This window comes from Micropterus dolomieu, linkage group LG23, assembly GCF_021292245.1.
Source record: "Micropterus dolomieu isolate WLL.071019.BEF.003 ecotype Adirondacks linkage group LG23, ASM2129224v1, whole genome shotgun sequence".
Classification (NCBI taxonomy): Eukaryota; Metazoa; Chordata; class Actinopteri; order Centrarchiformes; family Centrarchidae; genus Micropterus; species Micropterus dolomieu.
This window is the reverse complement of record NC_060172.1, coordinates 28695293-28718746: the sequence shown is the minus strand read 5'-3', so window position 1 is coordinate 28718746 and position 23454 is coordinate 28695293. Positions and strand designations below refer to the sequence as shown.

Here is a 23454-nt window from a genome sequence, read left to right as displayed (position 1 = left end):
AGTGTCTTTGGACAGCTCTTTGGTCTTGGCCATGTTAGTAGTTGGATTCTTACTGATTGTATGGGGTGGACAGGTGTCTTTATGCAGCTAACGACCTCAAACAGGTGCATCTAATTTAGGATAATAAATGGAGTGGAGGTGGACATTTTGAAGGCAGACTAACAGGTCTTTGAGAGTCAGAATTCTAGCTGATAGACAGGTGTTCAAATACTTATTTGCAGCTGTATCATACAAATAAATAGTAAAAAAATCATACATTGTGATTTCTGGATTTTTTTTAGATTATGTCTCTCACAGTGGACATGCACCTACGATGACAATTTCAGACCCCTCCATGATTTCTAAGTGGGAGAACTTGCAAAATAGCAGGGTGTTCAAATACTTATTTTCCTCACTGTATATATATATCTCCTCTTTCAGAAAGAGGAGCTAGAAAAGATGTGTAAAATAAGAGCAACAGTGGTGCCAGTGGTAATCGGAGCACTGGGGGCCGTACAGCAGATTCCAGGTAAAACATCAGAGGTCTCTGTCCAGAAGAGTGCAGTCCTAGGAACAGCTAAGATACTGTGCAGAACCCTCAAACTCCCAGGCCTCTGGTAGAGGACCCGAGCTTGAGGATGACACATACCACCCCGCAAGGGGTGAGAGGGGGATTTTATTTTTTTAATTTTTTTTTATATATATGTATATTAGTGTACTCATTTATGTATTTTCTAAATCATGTCAGAGCAGATATTTTTGTTGGACTTAAAAAGAGCAAAACATGAAGCTGAACAAGAGACATCACATTAATTTAACCCTTACATGTCTCGGATTTAAAGTGATTAAAAGGGCCACCCTTATGTACAGCACCAATACAAGTAGGTCTGAGGAGAAATGCCTCCTTCCCACTGACTGTAGGACTGCAGCAGATTATTCCTCTAAATCGTTTTTATCGTGTTTGCCAAGTTGTGTGTGTGTAAGGAACTCACTTGACCTGGTCTGCATTTAACTGTTTCATGTCCACACTACTTCCTGGAAGTGATATGTGTGTTTAAATGTGAATGAAAAAAGAAAGAATGAAAGCACAAAACATGAAGGCTGTGTGTGTGTGTGTGTACCATGACTTTATGAAGTGGTTGAAGTGGAAAAAAGTAGATGCTAGTACTCTACATTCACATGTTGGCGTGTGTATTGTTGTTACAGGGCAGTTATAAATTCCAGTTGGACAATACATCTGGTTAATTTTTGTGGGTTGTTTTCCTTCATTAAATCCTTCTGCATGAAATATACTCTACATGGTGGTTGGTCTCCAATTTGGTAATGCTAAGTGCTAACCCTACTAACTTCTCAATGATCATAACCATTCATGCAGAACCAACGAGTTCAACATTTTGAAAGTTTGCTGTAGTACGACCACCTTTGTTAATGTTCCGCCCCATCCAGGCTGGAATTGGTTGGTTCACGAACAGCAACACTGACAAGGGTTTTATGAAAAGAAACACGTCTGACCAAAGGCACCTGATCTTCTCCCTACTCTGTCTCCGCCGACAGAGATTAGCAGGCTGGCAAGAACAGGAACTGGTGAGCGTCACATAGTGCCTCCTGGGTAATGCAGTTTATTTCGGGCCATTATAAATCCTCAGAGAACCTGATATGGAGAGGGCAGCAAAGAGAACTGGCAGCTTGTGAGAAATGCTGGTATGCAAGAAAAAGTCACGGTACACCAAAGAAGAAAAAATGGAAGTGCTGGTACTTCATACTGGTGATTACCGGCCCACTTTAAGCACTGATTTTATGACTTTAAAGTCAAGTCTGATTGACAGTCGTTGGCATTGTCACATTAGGGCAAATGCCAACAACCCTACAGAGGTTGAATAGCAGTCAGTAAGTCATAATTGAAAGAAACTTTAAGTAGTAACCAAGTCCAGCTACCCTTGATTTAACCCTCCTTGATAACTATGACCTGCATAAATGAGAATCTTCACAGACATGTTAGCAATGTTAACATGCTGTTAGCATTAAGCTCAAAGAAAAGCTGTGGCTAAGGACAGCCTCACACAGCAGATTAGCGGGACTGTGGACTTTTAGTCTCATTACACTTATTTTTAAGTTAAAACGTTTCAACATTCCTCAGAATGTAAAGACAGATAAGCGGTATGAAAACCTTCCAGCTGTGTTTTCCTCTGCCGTTGTTGCTGCAGCGGTCTGTATGACGGCGGGAGCAGAGGGCTCTGTGAGCGGGCGGCTGGCCGGCCTCACACGCTCCTCCCGCGGGTTGGCACAGGCTTCCCCCGCAGCCACTTGCGGAGCTCCGCAACTCCGAAAATATTCAAGCACATGTTCCGCCATCACTTCTCGTAAAACTGTCAATATTGGAAATCTTCACAGCTGATTTCTCACCTCAAAACTTCTCAGAAGTGGATTTAGTGATGAAATTCCATACGAAAACTGTAATATATAAAACTTTCTGTTGCTGGCCTCTGTCTGGTGCAGCAGTGATGATGCAGTGAATAGTGAATATTCTCTCTGACCAATCAGCAGTCTGTCTGTTTTCACGTTACATTTTAGTTTCCCTCAGCTGGCTTGGAACCTCGACGAAGGTGAGGTGATACGAAAAAAAGTACCTGGAAGCAGGTACAGGTGCAACATTTCTACAACGGAAAACCAAACAAAGGCGAGTCGAGCCAAAGGGCCTCCACTCAGACTAGCTTGGTTTGAGGGCGTGCCTGACCCCACAAACTGCTTGGCAAGCTGCTTGGTGCGTTTTCATTTTGATGTCACAAGTAAAGGAAGTGAAGGACTGGACTACAAACGAGCTGTTTTCAAGCAGTTCAGAGCAGAGCTTTCTGTGGGAGATGGGAACTCCCTTTGGGTTGGACTTTGGGCTTTTTCACTTTGCAAACCTAGTACATGCACAAAAGAGAGAGATAACAATAAAGGAGAGGGAAAAAGCCAAACAGCATAATACCACCTCTTTAAGGCTGGGTGTTCAGTGTTTTCCTCATTGCAAAACACAGAAGGATTTTCTCATAAAATGCTCAAAACATTTCATAGGAGCAGCTGGTTATTACTCACCCATTTCCAAGGAGAGCTAATGCTAATGTTTTCACAAACCAAATAAGCTAATCAAAGTCAAATTGTATCTGAATTATGTATTAGGCTCTTGATGCAAAGTGTCATGGATTTCTAGCGCACAGTGCTGGAACACACGCCCGAGGCAATCCAGCAATAAAGGGCTGATATGACAGAGTTAAGCTCAAGGCTGCCAGGAGGAAAAATGGTGCGATAAAATGGTTGTGGGGCATCTCTGTTCTAAAGCTTCACATTCTGAACGTTTGGCAATTAGTCTGTTTCCAATTTATCTAATCAAAGGGTACCTCTGTGTTATCGAAGTGTGTTTATGTGTGTGTGTGTATGTGTGTGAGGTCTATGGCAGCTCAACTCACCAGGGAGGGTTTGATGCCAATGCTCTCAGCGGCCTGAAAAGCCAGGGTCAGATTCCGGACCTGAAGAAAAACAAACCATTGGGTGTTGAGACACTGCGAAACATCATCCTGCAGCACCACACACAGAGATTCAAACAGCAACAATAAGCCCACAAATACCTTTATAAACCCCTACAAACACCCAAGAGACGGTCTAAAACATACGTAGCCTTAGCTTGTTTGTGTGAGCATTTCCGTGTATTATATTAGCCCTTATGTTTATTTGAAAAGTGTAGAGCTTCCCTGGCCTAATTAACATCCCCCTGAGCTGAACCCCCGTCACTCTCCAAATTAAATTATGGAGTTTTGTATAGCCACTTCTGTAATGAAAGGAAGTGAAAATTTGAGAGTGAAATACAAACTGTCCTCATAAGTTAGCACTGTTGCTAGAAACTTGAACTCACCCACATAATATCTTGTGCTTCTTTCAGTCTCTCTCCACCTCATGTTCACTTTTTTCCGCCTTTTGAATTGAGAGTGCAGGTCCTCGAGTCAATAATTGTGACTCCCACAAGCACTGGAACGATATTAACTGCCACTAGACTTCAGAACAGCTGGGATTACGAATGAATAAATAATGAATTCTTAATAATTAGTTCTGCCGCTGTAGACTGCTTCTTGAAAAAGCTAATTTCCCCTTTCACCTAGAATGTTAAGTCCACCTATAACCTTGTTTTCCTAACATCTATGATAAAGGGCGAAGGAGGGCAGTAATGGGATTATTGGAAGGACAGATTGTACTGGGAAGAGGTTGGGTGTTTGGGCCTCGGGGAAAGTCACTCAGCAAGAGTTATTAAAGCCAACACACGTCTATTGAATTATTCAAAGAGATGGGCTGCGCAATGTCTCTGTCATCAGCTCAATGTTACACGTCTATACGACTAATTTGTCACGTAGGATGTGTCAGGCCTGCTCAGAGGTGTTTGTCTATTGACCTGCAGTCAGTCCCCAGAGAGGAACCATATTGTTTGCAAAGCTACTGTATATTATACATATCTATATATATATATATATATATATGTTCTCACACACACACACACACACACACACCTCTATGTTCTGTGCTGTCAACACAGAGCTATATAGTCGCTGCTGGCCTCTGCTCAGGATCACTTACAGTATGGCTACACAAATCATACATTCATAATTCATTTTCAGGCTGACGTTTAATGCAGTGTGAACAATCCGGCAGACCTATAAAATGTATACAACATTAAGGAAGACTGTGCAGCCTAATGGTGGAAAGAATGACTACAGGCAAAATGGCTTTAAAGCATAAAAGAGATTGTATTTTCCTCTTGGCAAACATGAATCTTTCATACCTACACTGTATAAGCAGACCATTTTCACAGTTTACAGGCTCACATTTCCCACAACTTATTGTGGCTTTATGTGCGCCGTTTTCTGGAGACGCAATTCTGCAAGTCTTCGTCACGGAGAGGACAGCAAGAGACTTGCAATTTGTTTGCTCGTCTCACAAGTCAGAGAGGAAATTCAGTGCAGGTTCAAAGCAGCTATACTTTCTTTAAGGCACAGTGAGCTCTGCCAGGCCACTGTGAAAAAAAATCACCTTACTACACAAAGTAAATGCTACTGCCTTCTCTGGTAAATAATAACTAATAATAATAATACTGAAGTGGGGCTCTGTGTCATCTACATTACTTACTGCACAGCAATGTGTGAGCTATCTCACTGTACTGGTGTAAACAGACCATATATACAGTACTGTGCAAATGTTTTAGGCAGGTGTGGAAAAAATGTTGTGAAATAGGAATAGAGATGTTAATAGATACATATTTATCAATTAACAAAATGAATGAATGAACAGAAGAAAAATCTAAATCAAGTCAATTTTTGGTGTGTCCACCCCTTGCCTTCAAAACACTTCTTGTAGGTACACTTGCACAAAGAGATTTTGTAGGCAAATCGTCAGGTGTATGATTAATCAATTATACCAAACAGGTGCTAATGATCACCAGTTCAACGTGTAGATTGAACAGTGGGACCCTGGTACACCGATCTACTGTCCGGAGAAGTCTGGTCAGAAGTGGCCTTCATGGAAGACTTGCGGCCAAAAAGCCAGACCTCCAACACGGAAACAAGGCCAAGCAAATCAACTATGCACGGAAACAGGAACTGGGGTGCAGAAAAATGACAGCAGGAGCTCAAAGTTTGAAATATTTGGCTGTAGTTGAAGGCAGGTTATTCGCGGAAGGCCTGGAGAATGTACAAGAATGAGTGTCTGCAGGCAACAGTGAAGCATGGTGGAGGTTCCTTGCAAGTTTGGGACTGCATTTCTGCAAATGGAGTTGATGATTTGGTCAGAATGAATAGTGTCCTCAATGCTGAGCAGTACAGGTAGATACTTATTTATCATCCGATGGCTCGGATCAGCCACGATTGTTCTCGCTTTCTTTAAGGACCTGACCTTGTACATGTCATGGAGCTCATTTAAGAGTCTACCAGTAATTTTGCCGCACACCTTCACTTGCAGGCAATTTTTAACAAAAAGTGACCCATGCCAGCAGATAAAGGAGAAGGTGAGAACTGATCAATAAAATCAGGAATAAAACATTTTTCATAAAAACAGTGTCGACATTAAAAAAGCGAAGCTCAAGAAGCAAATGCAAGCACTGATGTGCTTTTTTACACAAAGCATCAACCTGGGGCTCAAAGCAGTTTGCTGTTGATCACAGTCCCAAGGTATTTGTGCCGATGCACCAGTTTAACTACCCGATTGTCCAATACAACAGGGGAGATGACAGTGTAGTTTCTCCTGAAATCGATGCACATCTCTTTTGTTTTTGCCACATTAATGTTTAAAAAGGATGACTTACACCAATCAATAAAATCATTCCCTACGGGACCATGTCCAGAGTTATCACTGCTGAGGAGGGAAACAATAACAGAATCATCTGTGAAGTTAATAATGTGGCGCCCTTCACTATGGCTTTGGCATTCATTTGTGTATAAAACAAATAAAAGAGGGGAGAGGAAGCAGCCCTGGGGGGATCCAGTAGAGGAAAAACAGGCATCTGAAAAAACACCATTCACTCTCACCCATTGTGACCTCACTGTTAAAAAGTCCATCAGCCAGCAAATCACGGCAGCATGTACGTTGTGAGTGCTCTTCAACCTGTCTGCTAAAGCACGGGCTGAATGCCGTTAAAAGCAGAGAAGTCAATAAAAAGTAGACAAACAGGGGCCTTGGTACCATCAAGATGTTTTAAAAATGTGTTTAAAAGTGTCCGTGTTGCATCATCAATGCCTTTGCCTGGCCTGTATGCGAACTGGAGATGTGAGTCCCACTGGTCTAAAGTCATTGAGTGTCTTTAGAGTTTGAATCTTAAGCTGATGATACACGGTTTAACTTTTAGAGCAATGGTGCTGGGCAATGTTCCCGTCAATGGTAATGAGTAAAGATTACTACCGTAATCCCCTTCCCCCACCACTCCGCCACTTGCCCCGCCCCGCCACTATCTGTTCAAAACATAGTCGGACTTGCCACCAGCAAGATTGCCCAGCAACATTGATCAAAAAGTTGCCCCATGTATCATCAGCTTTAGGCACAGGAACACTTATTAGTCCTTCCAAAGACAATGAGCCTCATGCAGCTGTAAGGACAACTGAAAGATCAAGCAAAAGATGTCTGCTAGCTGCACAGCACAGTTCTTCAGAACCCGACCTCCACTTTGTCTTTATATGTGCACTTGGCATGCTTGAGTTCCTTCTTCACCTGTTTAGAGAGTACCCTGTGCTGTATCATGGCCACCTGATTGAAGCCAATGTTTCTGATTATGTTTTTGACTGATTTGGAGACCCAAGCTTTATTATTTGAATAAATGGAGATGGATTTCCAGCGGATGATCATCTCCTCACAAAAGGATATACAGGAAGACACAGTTTCCGTCAGTTCATTTAAATCCACACAGGCATTTCTGAACACGTCCCAATCAGTGCTAAGAGACAATGAACAGACTCCTCTGTCCGGATTGGAACAAATCTTCATTCCGCCTTGTGCCTCTTCAGGACCGGTTTGTACGTCTGAACTAAGTAAACAACATTATGGTCCACCATTCCAAGAGGGGCTCAATGAAAAGACGTCACATACTGGTAAACATTACCAGTCCTGGAAGTGATGGTACGGCCCCCACTGATCATCAAGTCTGTCTGGGCTTACATGAAGAACATGCGAGGCTGCCTAAATCCACAGGATGACCGTGAGTAGTTCTCCAAGATGTTTGGGCCAACCTACCTGTCGAGTTCCTTCAAAAACTTTGTGCAAGTGTACCTAAAAGAATTGATGCTGTTTTAAAGAGTGGTCATGGCAAATATTGATTTGATTTTTCTTCTGTTCATTCACTTAGAATCTTTTAAATTGATAAATATAATATAATCTATTAACATTTCTCTCTCACAATAAACAAGTAAAAACATGTGGTCCATTTGTGCCAGTGCAAGTGAGGTATCTGTACGTCATGAACCAGCGATGACTGACACCAAGTATGCAAGTGAGCAGGCATTTGGATATGGGGGTTGGAGAAAATGTGTGTGAGGAAACGGTATGAGGAGCCTGGTTGCATGAAACGTATTTAACATGTCCCTTCTATTAACACAATGACCTTTCAGAAATACACTGACTTCCAATCAGTTTAGTGTGCTCAGGTTGCACTTATTACCTGCTGGTGAAGCACTGACCTACCTGTTAAGTCCGAGACTGACATGATGTGAGATTAGTATTTGAGAGTGCATGTGTGTGCCCGCCAGTGCGTGTGTGCGTGCATGCGTGTATTGTCTTCCTGTAGTGTCCTACCTTATCTTGACTGATGAGTTCCTGGTATGGGATGTGGGCGGGCAGATATGTGTGCAAGAGGGCACAGAAAGCCAGGCCATCACTCCAACTGCTGCTGAAGTTGGTCACATCAATATTCTGTAGACAGAGAAAATGAGAGGAGGGCAAAGAAAAAAAACATAGAAGTCACAAATAAGCCGAAGTCACACAATGATAATGAGCTTAGAGCTTAGAGTGCTCATAATTTGGGTTGTAGACTTAATAGCCTCTTAACAATATGAACAGGCCATGAAAAGTGCCATTAAGTCATAGAACCACAGGAAACAACATGAAAATTAAAATGTAATGCTATTTGTTGTTCTGGGTCTTTCAGAGTCCAATTATGCCTGATTGTGTTTCCTTCGAAGGATCTTCTACTGTCTCCTCTGGGTGACAGACGTGCTGCTATGCACGTCCAGTCTGTTGTGTTTTTGTGTGTGTGTGCGATTCACAGAGCATCGTCAGCTCATACACCATTTACAGGGTATTCAGGTTCTGATAACAATATTGAGTTCAGAGGAAATACTTCCTCCGGGCCATTGTTTGCCGTTGCAGGCTCCCCGTTGGATAGATTAGAAGTTATTTCCGGTGTCTTCCTCTGTTATCCCACTCGTGAGCTTTAGGAATGGGGCTAATAGCTAGGGAGACTTTCCAGAGTCATGGGTGGGACATAATAGGCCACCATACTCCACCTATACTATTCCCATATATTCCCATTGACACACCGAACCTGGGAAAGTTAAGAGTATTCTGATCCAGGTGGAAATACTCAAAGAGCCCTAAAAGCAGACATGTTTACATTTTGTTTATTATGACATTTTTTCTTGTTATTACTAGATACCAAAAGGTTTTTTTGCCAAGAAAATGTTCTTGTTATAATACTAATGTTCTCGTTATTTCACAAAAAAAAGTATCTAGTTAAAACTCACATTTCACATCTGTTTTTATAACAAAAACCTTACATCATATGGTGTTGAAATGAGATCATCATTGCCTTTGGAGCAATCATATGATATGATTGATAAAGATATAACGTAATGATCTAGACATGGCAGGGTATTTTTATGTATTATGGCTGTGGGTTGCTTTTGTTTTGTGTGTAATCACTGTGTGTGTCTTTGGTATCAGTGATTGTCAGTGACAGGGTGACGACTTACTACCAGTCAGTGCAGTGTTGGCATACCGGACTGCAGATGTTCAAATATCTAACAAGAATGGACATCTCCCCTCGTGCCACCTCCTGACAGCACGGACGATCCGCACTAGGCCACCATAGGCCAGACATAGAGACTCAAATGTGCCCCTCTCTCTCATCAGCACCAGAGCGCAGTGTCCCACCTTTTGTCTTTAAGACCTGCCTACCCTTCCTTCCTGACCACATACTGCACCGTATGAGGTTATATGCCATGTTTCAATGCATGTAGAAAGCATAATAACCTAAAATATTCACTGCCAAGTATGTATCCGCACTCAACGCACAGACAAGACACCAGATTCTGCTTGGGTTGTTCCATTTCTACACGTGTAGTTTTACATATAATTTACATATAATAAAAAAACACTGTACTACTGGAAGCAAAAAGATATCATACAAGAAGAAAGTTCAGCTTCCTAAAAAGGGGAATAGATTTATTTTTTTTTTGTTATTGTTTGGGATTAATTATCTTTCGGTACATCTTTGTGTCTGTACACACAGCATTCGTTCTAGTGAGATGCTAAAGATTAGACCTGCAGACATGAGTTTGTTTACTGTTGCTCTAAGCCAGTTACTTACAGAGCTCTGCTGATTTTCATACTATAAATAAAATTAACTGATCCATACACGCCAGGTAACACCAGTGATGAATATCATGAGTTCCTAAGAACTGTTGACAGGTGTGTTATTTCTGATTTCTTTCACTCGTCTGGTTTCGCCTTATGGCTGGCAATTACCTCATCTTAAAACTCGACATAGTTTGAAGGTGAGAGGCTGACAAGCTGTAGGAGAAAAGGCAACTGTGGAACTGAAACAAGTCCTGCCTCAAAAGGAAAAAGCCATGCCATGACATTTCCTATAGACATTCATGGTCATCATAGGATGAATCCTAGAATGACTTTGGTGACCCCCTGACTTTTCATCTAGTGCCACAAGCTGTTTAAAATGATTTCTCTTTGTCCAATACTGCCCACTTCAATGCCCTGGAAGCCCTAGAGATGAGTGTCAGTACCTTAAATAACAGCATTATGTCCCCTGGGTTGTGTTTGCTGTGACACAGCATGCCAGTGAGCATCTATGTGCTGTAAACCTGATTTGTTAAAAAACAAAATAAAATTAGTTAGAAAAGTGTAGCCAATTATTGTTTCCTAATTTGAGTCATCAGGGAATGCCCCAGAGCATGTGTGGTCACAATGGGATGTGAAGGAGCAGCTGCTTCATCCGAATGAAGCTAAACAGGCTCAGTCCTGGGCTCAAGCTTTGTTCACATTCACTGTTCGTCATTTGTCATGAAATATCAAGAATTCCTTACCCGTAATCAGTCACATTAACCTATGATCACCGTAAGTGAAACAATCACCAAAAGAATCAAAATAGACATATATCATTACAATTATCCCTATCATTATTTCCTTTAATAACCACTTTGCTACTCCTCAGCATGTACTAAGAGTCCAAGAGTGATCTCTTTTCTACAGATAACATTTAGGTAATCTCACTTCCATCCATAGGCTTTGATGGTATAAGATGAGTCTAAAAGGGTCTTTGGATGCACAGGTCTCTTCTCCATCCATTACAGCGTGTCCATTATGTCTGAAGGGTAGACCTGTGCAGTCATGTCAGCCCACATTCCTCTCATAACTCTCCCCTTCTCTCTCTCAGCTGGCTCAGCAGCAGCACTGTTAGCACTGTGTGTGTGTGTGTGTGTGTGTGTGTGTGTGTGTGTGTGTGTCTAGCACGTGCAGACTCACACACACAGAGGGAGTGATAGATAGAGGCGATTAGTCAGACCCCCCCCAGACTCAGAGACCAAGATAGGCAATAACAAATAAGCTAATATGATAGCATAGGGCGGGCACTCACACACACACACAGTTATTATTATTTTATTTTTTTTCATATACTTGTTGATATCCATTAGTTGTTTTCAGCTTCATGTTCTTGCTATTTGCATCACAAAATTTTGCATGGCATGGTACTTTTCCCTGAAATATATTATATTGTGCAATGTTCTTTGGCAGTACTGTGTTTCAATATGGTCATGCCAATAAAGCCTCTTTTGAATTAAATTGTGTGCCTGGCTGTTGAGGTGGCCTGAGGAGAAAACATGTCCTCAGGGTTCAGGTTGGGAGTGGGAGAGGAAAGGGGTGGTGGTGGCGGGGGGCGGGGGGTTCATTCAGGGCAGAAAGAGAGGGAGAGGCATGAATGCTAAAACACCAGCGGACAACAACAGCTCTCTGGGAGCCGGCTCAGAAAAGCAAACACAGCATCAAGCGACAGGAAGTGTCTCTCTCGGCACAAAAGACAGAGCCGTCGCTTTTTAGGGCTCAGAGAAAGAGAGTATGAGAGAGAAGCAGTGGCTTGTACAGAGAGAGGACTGAGCAGAGGAAAAAAAGAGGGAATGTCAAGTTGATCTGTGTGCATTTGCTTTGGTCTGCCTCCAAGTGGAAAGACAAGATCTGTGATAACATCAATAGTGAAATTACAAGTTAAAATTAACCTGAAGCAAGTTAGGCTTTACAAAACAAAACGCAGACCAGACATGTCACACATAAGAATATATATATTATAAAGAATGGCCCCCATGCTACTGCAGCGATGCTCAGCTTTGTAATGGTGCACACTTAGAAAACACAAAAAAGCTTATAAATTATACTGATGTCACAAAAAGCAGGCAGCAAACATTTGCAGCTACTGAAGAAAACGCTCCAAAAGTGCAAAACATAACAGCTAGAAAGGTGGTCTATTCAGAATAATATTTTTACTTTTCACAAAATAAATCGATTTCCCAGTCTCCAAGTTGTTGTCTTAAAATATTCATTTTACAATTACATAAAAAGAGAAAAAAGCAGCAAGTCCTTATAGAGGAGAAGCTGGAAACTAAATGTGTGAAAAGTGTGCGCTCTCTGCTGCCATGTGTGAATGCTACTGGATGGGTGTCACATCCAGTAACAGAGTAAAGCCCCTCTGCTGTCATGCTCTCAGCATTATTGCAATATTGAGCTCTTAACCACAGACAAAGGATGCAGCAAGAGGTCATGGAGCAATGGAGGATAACTGTGATCATGTGACACACACACACACACATATACAGTTTGTTAAAAAGCTATCAGACTAAGGGGTGACAGCAGGAGACATCAAGCCTGAGAGAATCGTCTGACTGATGAGCTAGTTCCAGTATGTTTCCTGTTACTGAATCTCTCTACCTCACCTCCACTGAACAAGTAGGGTAACAAGAAGACAAACAACCTGAGGATGACAAAACAACAATGAACGAAGAGAGAGTAGCAGAGAAGGCAACAATGAGAAAACAAATGGAGGGACAAAGACAGTGAGAGACAGAAAGGGGGAGAAAGCCCTAATGTACCTTGCAATGAATCATAGTCATGAGCAATGACAGGCTGAAAGCCCAGGCAGACAGGACTGTGGAGACAAAGACAGGACAACAGGGAAGGTCACAGAGCGGGTGGAGCTGGCGGTGTCCCTCTCCATAGATCCATCCTCTACATAGCATTTAATGGACCTATTCCGCAAACGGGACAGGATAAAGGAAGGGGAGAGTGACAAGGTCAAATAGGGCAGAAGAGCAAACCGGCCATCTGTACTGAGGATTAGAACAGATTTGTCTTTGATTGAAAATGTTCATCTATCTCATAATAACATAAGAGATGGCGTGTGTTTCATTTTTCTCAGCCGCTTTTGTATGTTTCTCAAACCATCCCTAACATTTGCAAAACAGTAAGTGCATTTCTCAAAACAGATTACAAACAGCACTACACAGTGGATTACCTGCAAAAGCCTGTACTCGCGGAAAGTATAAAGGTGTGTTCACACTAAAAGTGAATCAAACGTTTTGCGTGATTTGATTACATACAAAGTCAATGCAAAGATGCAAATTCGTGTGAATTCGCTCGCTTTTCAACTTGAGCGAGAAATTCGTGTTCAGAGCGTTGTTTAAAGAGGACCAGGCAGAGCAGGGAAGTGACATGCCGCTGGCCGACGGAGAGCTACTAAACTACGGGGAAGTGTAGAGGAAAGAGCCTGGGGCAGCGCTGCAGCTTTTGGACAAATAAACACCCGTAGTTGGTCTGGGTGATGATCTGACAACTACGCTGTTTACCCACGGGAGGAGCTCAGAGTCAACTGCTTTTATTCTATTAGCTTTTACTTTAGTTTTTGGGATTAAAATGTTGATTTATCTTCACTGGAGCTTCTCAGCAGCTAGCTTCCGTGCATTTCCGGTTCCACTGTTGTTGTTAGCATCAGTTGGTGCCCAGAACTCTGTTGGACTATTACTTCATATTTATTTAAAAACCAGACAAAACTGGACATTGCTTGGAGAAAAGAAAGCGAGGAGGTTGAACTACCCAGAAAATATGTGTCTGTAACTTTATTCCAGCTATCGTTGTACTTTACAGTGAACAAGTTAGCATAGCATAGCCCTGATCGATCCAAACTCCATTCAGAAAACAAACATTAAAAAAGTTGTTGTCCTGCTGACTTGCTAACAGACCTGACAAAGCATGAATTCATAGGTTTAACAAATCGACATCATATTGTAGTTATTTCGGCATCAGTTTGATCCGTTTATTGCAATTAAATCACAGCAAAATGTTTACTTTGGATTCCTACAGCTGTAGTAATTGCTGGTTGTGTTTATTTGCGTTATGCGTTGTGTGTCAACACTTAGCAGTTGTCCAGCAATAAAACCTGCCCGAGGAAAGCTTTGCGAGGATTAAATTGGCATTGTATGTGAACACAGCGTAATCCTTGCTTCAGGGGAAACAATAACTCAATATTGACCCAGATATTGATTAGAAATTATGATTCTTGGTGATTTGAGGAATAAAAAAATGATATGACACATTTATTGACCTCAGTGTCAACTGCAGTTAGCCCCTTACTATGATCAACTGCAATCTGTTATTTTACAGTGATGATCTCACTCACAGTACTATTACTGTCAATCCTACATTATTAGTACTTACAGTAATGGTTACTCTTTGAACTCGTACCCTCTTTTCCTTCTCGATGTCTGACCTCCATTCCACACTCGCCTGGGGTCCCAATCTTGTCTCTTCAATGGCTTTCTGTGTGTGTATGTGTGTGTGGGCATGTGTGTGCGAGTTTCCCAGACGAGGCCGGATGAGCTGTGCTCTGTCAGGCCCAGCTGAGCCTAATGTTCAGAGCCTTTGCTCATTGTTCCCATCCTGAACAAACAGCATATTTATTTTTGTTTGGCTTCTATGGTTAATTGAGGAAAACAAAAGTTTAAAAACGTGTCCAGAGCGGTCCTAAATTAAGACATCAAAGAGCCTGATAAATATACAGTAAGGGGCTAGAGTGTTTTCCAACAGACCAGACTTCAAGGAAGCCTTTGCTTATTGACTAAAATGGCCAAACACTAGAACTGCAACCACAACAAGTAGCCTTTTTTGCTTCTGAATACAAGAAGACAGCTGAGTAGAAACTGTCCAATGAAGGTGGAAGGATTTACAATGTACCCCAAGGGCTTCGACATAAAAAATATGAGATTTTGCTAGTGAAAACTTTGAAGTTTTCACTAGCAAAATCTCATATTTGAAAATGTGATGTGATCTCAGATATGAAAATGGTCCCGCTTGCTTTGCGCTCGCATATCCCTATAGTCTAGTTGCTGCCCAACCACGATGTACATTCAAACAATATAAAAACTTTTTAGCTGCACGAAAGCAGGAAAGAGTTACGCACACAGAGAAGACACAAAACATCCAGTTACAGGCCGAGGGTGGTCGTACAGCAACATGCTCATTTGAGTCAGGTCTTACAAACGGCCTTGAAAACCAGTTAACAGAAGTATAATAAAAGCGGCCTTGTGTTTTAAGTCTGTGTCCAGTGTCGTGCACAGGATCCCTTGTGAATACCAATTTCCTATAAGAGGCCCTTTCAGTCTCTCCCACAGGGCAGAGTCAATCAGAGCCAGCTTAAGGTCTTGATCGATCTGTGCTTCCCAGAATTTCAAATCTGAGGTGTGATGGAGCATATCTGCACTCACATCTCATCCTCAGCTGAGAGTTTAACACAGGTCAGGTATTTAACTGCTCTAAGGACCTCTGCATTAGTATGGAGTCACAATCTCCCTGAGGACTTCAAGAGCTCCTCTCCATGGAGATAGCACGGCCATCTTACTCTTGTGTGTGTGTGAGTTTGTGTTTGCAATCCATGTTTGTCATGTTTTCCCTTTTCTTTCCCTAGCTGTCTTAGCTGTCACAGTTCGTCAAGAGACAAGATCCATATGGCAGACACATGTTCACACCAGCACATCCTCTCTCTCTCTCACAACACACACACACACACACACACACACACACACCTGTGGATCTGCTGGATGCATGATTTAAGCCACGTAGGCCATGGTTACTGCTTTCTTTTTCCCTTGTCACCTATTTGCACTAAATGAGCAGAAAATCCTGCATTTGCAGAACCACATTCTACCCAGTATGAAACAATAATCAAGATGAGGTGAAGCTTCATTCGTTTCACTTGTAGTACACAACCCCCCACCCTGTGGTCTAATAAATCTGTTCCTTGTAATGACTACAAACACTCATCTCTGTAATCCCTTTATTGATCACAGTAAACAGGCGGAGTGTGACATCAGGCTTTGTGTCCAGCTATAATCGCACAGGTTGAGTGTGCTAGAAAGAGCTTTGACAAGCTTACTAATACAAGCGGTATGCAGCTTTTACAGCTCTGCCTTGTGCTGGGTCTGTACATAGTCAACGGCAGGCTACGAGGGGACTCTCTGGGTCGCTACACTTACAGCTCAGCTCTTGGCAGTAGTACGGTAGATTATTTCATTACAGATCTAGATCAAATGTCTCTCAGAGCTTTCACAGTCAGCCCCCTCACAACCCTCTCAGACCACAGCAAAATCACCATCTATCTGAAAAGGGCTCAGTCTAAGTCTGGAGCCCCTAGTGCCTGTGAACTGTTTAACAGCACATACCCATACAGATGGACCCCAGACAGCATGGGGGCGTACCAAAAGACACTGGAAAATCAAAACATACATGATTTAACTCATTTATTTCTAACTGAAACATTTCCCCAGAATAATTCTGGTTTAAATTCTGCTGTGGACAAAATCAATTCAATATTTCATCATTTGGCTTCGTTGTCTAATTTGAATGCCTCCAAACCAAAACTTCAACAAAGGACCAATAACATATGGTTTGACACTGAATGCAAAAACCTAAGGAAAACTTTAAGGAAATTATCAAATGAAAAGCATAGGGACCCAGATAACCACAAAAAACGCTGTCAATATGAGGCCACTCTGAAACAATACAAGTACACCCTAAAAACTAAGAAAGAACTACACAGCAAGAAGCAGCTCTGTGAAATTGAGGAATCCTTAGAGTCCAACCAGTTCTGGGAGAAATGGAACAACCTAAACAAAACCCAGCAGGATGAATTGGCGATCCAAGATGGAAATACTTGGATTAATCACTTTAGTGAATTATACAGTAATATTACAAAAAATGATGATCAGTACAAGATATTCACGAAATGAAAACTCTGGAGGAGGTGATAAAAAACAACCAAAACCCTCTAGATTACCCTGTAACAGAACAAGAATTAACAGAAGTCATCCAGTCCCTGAAAGGAAAAAAGGCTTGTGGTATTGATGGAATCCTCAACAAAATGATCAAATACTCAGACATTAAAAAAAAAATTGGCTATACTAAAACTATTCAATACTATTGTAGCAACTGGAACTTTTCCAGACATCTGGAACAAAGGTTTAATAACCCCAATTCATAAATCTGGAGATAAATATGACCCAAATAACTACAGAGGAATATGTGTATCCAGTAACCTTGGAAAAATATTCTGCAACATCATTAATAAACGACTTGTCAACTTTGTTGATAACCACAATATTCTGCATAAATGCCAAATTGTTTTTTTGCCAAATTTCCGCACAACGGACCATATATTTACCCTCCAGACTCTAATTGATCAAGAATTAAACATTAAGAAAAGAAAGGTATATGCCTGTTTTGTTGAATTCCAAAAAGCCTTTGATTCCATCTGGCACGAGGGACTTTTCTATAGGCTACTTGAAAGTGGCATTGGAGGAAAAACATATGATTTGATTAAGAACATGTATACAAAAAATGAATGCGCCATAAAGATTGGAAACAAACAAACAGCGTACTTCTCCCAGGGCCGGGGAGTGAGGCAGGGATGCAATCTCAGTCCAATTCTCTTCAATCTATATATCAATGAATTAGCAAACCAATTAGAGAGTTCCACGGCACCTGGCCTACTCCTGAACGACACAGAGATCAGAGGTCTGCTGTATGCAGATGACTTAGTGTTACTCTCACCTTCTAAAGAAAGTTTGCAGCAGCACCTTAACCTCCTTCAGAGATTCTGTCAGACCTGGGCCCTGACAGTAAACACAGCAAAGACTATGATAATGATTTTTCAGAAACAATACAGAAATCAGGTTACACACAATTTGTATTTAGACACCACTAAGTTACAACACACAAAAAACTACACTTACCTTGGCCTCAACATTACATACACAGGGAACTTCAACATGGCTGTGAAAGATCTGAGGGACAAAGCAAGGACAGCTTTCTATGCAAGAAACATTAAAATCTATATTCCAATTGAAATCTGGCTTCAAATTTTCCAATTTGTACTAGAACCAATAATTCTATATGGTAGCGAAATCTGGGGGGCGAAAACTTAATAATGAATTTGACAAATGGGACAAAACAAATAGAATCTTTCCATACTGAGTTCTGTAAGAGCATCCTGCAGGTGCGGAGAAAAACACCAAATAACCTGTGCTGAGCAGAGCTCGGCCAATACCTCCTCTTACTAAAAATACAGAAAAGATCACTTAAATTTTACAATCACTTAAAATCAGTTAACCCCGAGACATATCATCACAAAGCCCTAACATACCAGGAGCTGAAACCAGAGAAGAGTCCCCTCAGCCAGCTGGTCCTGAGGCTCTCTGCAGTAACAAGTCCCCAACAGCCTCAGGACAGCAACACCAACTCAAGCAGACCAAACCAAATTATCAGCAAGCAGAAAGAAAAATATATTGAATACTGGAAAGAAACAACCAAAACACAAAGTAAATTACAATGTTATCTGACCCTAAAAAGAGAATTCACACTGGCAAATTACCTAAGTACAATAAAATGTCCCAAACTAAGAAAAATGTTGACAACATACAGACTGAGTGAACACAGCCTGGCCATAGAAAAGGGTCGCCACAGACAGAGCTGGCTACCACAAGAGGAGAGACCCTGCTCCCAGTGTGACAGGGGACAGGTAGAGACAGAGCTGCACTTTCTAACCTCATGCTCCAAATATAAAACACTAAGACAAAAACACTTTCCAAACATTTCCCAAATATACCCAGAATTCGAATTCATATTAGACACACAGAAACTCCCCTATTTACTGGGAGAAATGCCCAAATGTGAAATAATTGCTGCAAAATATGTCTTCTCATGCCATGAAGTGAGGACAACCAGTGGAACCTCAGACTGATAAAGAATTGTACAGATTTTCAAATTCTTATTATTTTGATCGTTTGATATTATTATTATTTCTTTAATCAATTAATTATTTTTAAAAATTTTTATCTATTAATATATATATATACACACACACACACACACACACAAGTTACTGTTTAATTTATTTATTTTAATTTTTTTTAATATATTTTTATTTTTTAACACACACACACACACACACACACACACACGCTTACCGTTTTATTTATTTATTTAATTATTTTTATTTTTTTAACACACACGCTTAATGTTTTATTTATTTATTTTATTTTTGATATATTTTTATTTTTTAACACACACACAAACACGCTTACTTTTTTGTTTATTTATTTAATTTTTAATATATTTTTATTTTTTTAACACACACACACACACACACACACACACACACACACATGCTTACTGTTTTATTTATTTATTTTAATTTTTAATATTTTTTCTTTTTTCTTTTTTTTAAAACATAAACACATACGCTTTGATTACTTTACGCTTTAATTACTTGTTTAATGAAATGTATGGGGCTGATTGTTCTTATGTTGTATGTATGATGCTTTGGCAATATTGTTATTACACATTCATGCCAATAAAGCTAATTTGAATTTAACTGAATTTAATTGAGTGTGCCCTCAGCAGCTATTTGCACCTAAGCATCAAATAATCTCCCGGCGTGCTTCCAATAGCTCCCGTTTTCTATTTCACTTTAATTAGACTGCTGTTTGACCAAAGGGGTTGCCAACAATAGGACTGTAATCAAAATTGGCACGGGGCTGACCCTCCCATCAGCATTGTCTAAATCTCACACAGCAGCTTTTCTGGCTCCGCGCTGGCAAATGAGCATGATATAAGAGCCGGTTACCTGACTCCACTGTTTAGAAACCGAGAGAGGATGGAAAGTGAATGGTGACTGTCAAAGCTGCCTCTTCAAAGTGACCGTTAATTATGCATCCTGAAGCATAAATTACAACTGGGCAACTCTTATACTAAAGAGCCAATTAATGTTGAGTAATTATCTCTTTGACCTTAGTCCACAGCAGAGAAGAGAGGAACCACAAAGTGCATGCGGATGTATTGATAAAACTAAACCTCACTAACCTTTATCAGAGCAGAAAACAAGCATGACAGAGAGAAAGAAAGACAAAGCAGGCAACCTGGATGTGGTTGTATTTCGGGTGATTGTCGTGGTCTCTGTGCCTTTGCTGTCCTGGAGCTAGAAACTGTGTGACAGATCAGTCCGTCTCCGGACATTAGGCCTCTAATTATTGACTTCCATGTGGACTGAGGCTTCATAACAGCCTGACCTTTCTCCAGACACGTGAAGTTCAACACATCCTCTTGACAGTAACCTTTTCCCTCAGCTCACCATGAGACTCAAGCGGGGCCCTGTGGTCACATATACTGATGACATTACACACAAACATACAGTACATATCCATGCATATAGAAAACAGATATCCCTCCGGTAGGGAGTGGAATTCACAAAAAAAAAGCTCAAGATGCAAATAACAGCTGTTCTCGTATTTATGTCTGCTGAGAAACTGAAGTTAAAAGCCAAATATACAAGAAATAATTCATTTGATTAGATTTGGGAAATCAGACTGACTAGGAGTTTCTTGGAAACCTGGTTTGATGGACATATTTAAAGACACTGTTGCCTTTATTCGCTTCAGATATACTGATACAGATATAAGAAGCAGCAGTTCAGATATTCATCAGATAGACAGCTATGCATCATGATCAAACGCCCTTAAGGTAATAGAGCAAAGGTCAGTCACACCTGTCCAAAAGTAGACATTTTAAGGTTAACAGCCTAATAGTCTGTGAATTAATCAAATTACAGGCCGGGCACATGGCACATGGCACATGGCACATAGTGGAGAAATTGCACAAACACAGAGGCTCACAGCTCGAATCAAGAACAGTTACTCCAGGAGGGGACTGATTATGCCACAGACTGAAACACTGCTAGGAGCCAAATCTTCTTACTGCATTCCTGATACTTGCAAATAATCACACTGTATTGCTAAGCTCTTTGTGAGAGGGATCATAGGTTCCATAGTTATATGGGAATGAGGCTTGATTAAGGGTTTCATGTTGCTGGATCCAACTGTCCTGAACTGAACTGAGATCTGCAATTCCATTTGGGTTACTATTTAACAAGAGTCCATTTAAGTCCAAGCAATGTGTTTGTGGAACATAAATAAGCACATGTACTATACTAATGATGACCAACTTGTACTTCACATGAGTATTTTGATGCTACTTCATACTTCTACTCCACTACATTTCAGAGAGAAATATTGTACTTTTTGCTTCCCTACATTTATTTAAGAGCCATAGTTAGTATTATCTTTGTAGAGTAAGATTTTGCATACAAAACATGTGATGGACAAATTAAATCTAAAAATATGAAACATGTTTTTACATTAAACTATACCCAATAGGTCATAAAGGAGTTCAAAATAGCTCCACCATGACCAGCTGCAACCTTAAAATGCTGCTTACACAAAGAATCAATAATAACATTGATCATTCAACCAACAGAAAATGAATTGTCAACAATCTTGATAATCCAATAATCAATAATTATCTTTCTCAAATGTGAGGACTTTCTGCTTTTCTCTGTTTTATATCATAGTAAATTAAATATTATTAGTTACCTAATAAATAAAAATTGCTTAATTCACTACATTAGGTGTAGCCCTATAATATATGATAATATAACATTAAAAAGAAAAATTCCAAATGCAGGACTATCACTTGTAACAGAATATTTTTACCTTATGGTATTACTACTTTTACTTAAGTAAAGAATCTGAGTATTTCTTCCACCACTGACTGTAAGCCTTTAGCTGGTGCTCTAACTCAGGGTAGCTTACACAGCAGGAAGGGTGTTTGGTCTTCCCATGAGGCTAAACTGCCTGAAGACATCAGACTGCTTGACTTTGTTTAGCCTTTTAATCCCCTTTAAAAACGCGTTTTTATAAACTTGAATTTGTATACTGGAAATATTTGCCCTACTAGTTCTAAAATAAAACTTTTTCTTAATCACCCAGTTGGTGGTGGATATTGGACCAGTGACCTTCCATTACAAGCTGGTGTCTACTGCTGCCCAAACATCCATATCAAACAAAGGAATGTGAATCCAAACAATTTGAGCCTGTATAGAGATACAGCATCATATCAGCGGGATCATCAGACTGTGTGTTGCTCAGCATCAGTTTTATCTCATCCGCTCAGATATTGCCATCACAGAGAATCTGCTGTGGTGTGTTTACCAGCACACGCAGCTTGTGACCACCCAACCTTGGATGAAGGGAGGAAGACACAAAGTACATTAGGCGCCTTTGCGCTTACTATTGATTATTAATCTGAACTCATTCTAATTATTTAGTCCATTAATCACTGGGAAAGCAGGGTCTGTTTTTCACAGTTATCATCACCTGTGCCTTTTCATACTTGGTCAAGCCAGAGGTACATGCTATTTGACTCACCCTGGACAACAATTTATATTTATAACTATAATTAATCTTCTATTAGGCTAGAGTTTGCAGGCTGGGACAAGTCTGCCTGGTGGTGAGGGTTTTAGCATTAACTAGCCGGCTTGCTGGCACACAAACATGATGATTACATGGGCAAATCTCTAATCCCACTGTGTTTAATGTGCTCCTTAAAGTTGGTATTAGGGGAGCAGCTAAGCCAGGTGATTGTCTGCTCTTGGCTACATGGACAGGGAACACAGATGGGACAACACAATAACAATGCATAAACAAATGGACATGCATAACACAAGGGGGGTATATAAATACACACATGTATAAATCCAGCGTGACTGTAGAACACATAACATGCTTTGCTTCATTGTTTCCATTACCTCTGTGCCACAGTGACTTCATATCACCCATTGAGATGACAGGTGGGTGAAATGTGTGTCTGCAAACACAGTAATGTGCCACTATACCTCAGTGATGGCTGAAAAAAATTAAATAACTACCAAACCCGAGGGCATAGGCAGACCAATACTGTATTCATGCAATATAAAGGGAGGGCGGTGGGCTGTCATCTTACTTTTAAATGAAAACCCGAGGAGTGTGAGACTAAAATAAAACTGCCTGACAAAGATGCAGAGAAAAGCAGGGCGTGAAAGTGAATGGAGCCCATCTTGTATTTGAGCAAGGTCTCTGCCCTGTGATCCCTACCGGATAGCCTTCTGTTTTCTTCTGGCACCACTTCAGTAGAGCGTTTCTCTTAGATCCCCCGTACTCCCGCGCCAGTGCAGCCAAGGGGTCCTTTCTTTCCACACTGTCACCAGGGAAACACGAACCGCAATCACAGAGGGAGGGGGGGGGGGGGGGGGGGGGGGGGGGGGAG

At 40.9% G+C, this 23454-nt stretch overlaps 1 protein-coding gene across 6 annotated transcripts in view; it reads right to left on the bottom strand.

Moving 5' to 3' along the window:
* Window positions 1–23454, bottom strand: part of specc1 (sperm antigen with calponin homology and coiled-coil domains 1) — a 99007-nt gene that overhangs the window by 3115 nt on the left and 72438 nt on the right. For 5 of the 6 annotated variants that reach the window (XM_046038902.1, XM_046038903.1, XM_046038904.1 and 2 more), the window contains 3 exons: window positions 23283–23385; window positions 8281–8397; window positions 3429–3488 (listed from right to left, as the gene is read on the bottom strand). In XM_046038902.1, the coding sequence (XP_045894858.1) occupies window positions 3429–3488; window positions 8281–8397; window positions 23283–23385 (280 nt within the window). Of the gene's footprint in view, window positions 1–3428; window positions 3489–8280; window positions 8398–12992; window positions 13017–23282; window positions 23386–23454 lie in introns of those variants that run through there. The other variant, XM_046038907.1, reaches the window with a different exon arrangement.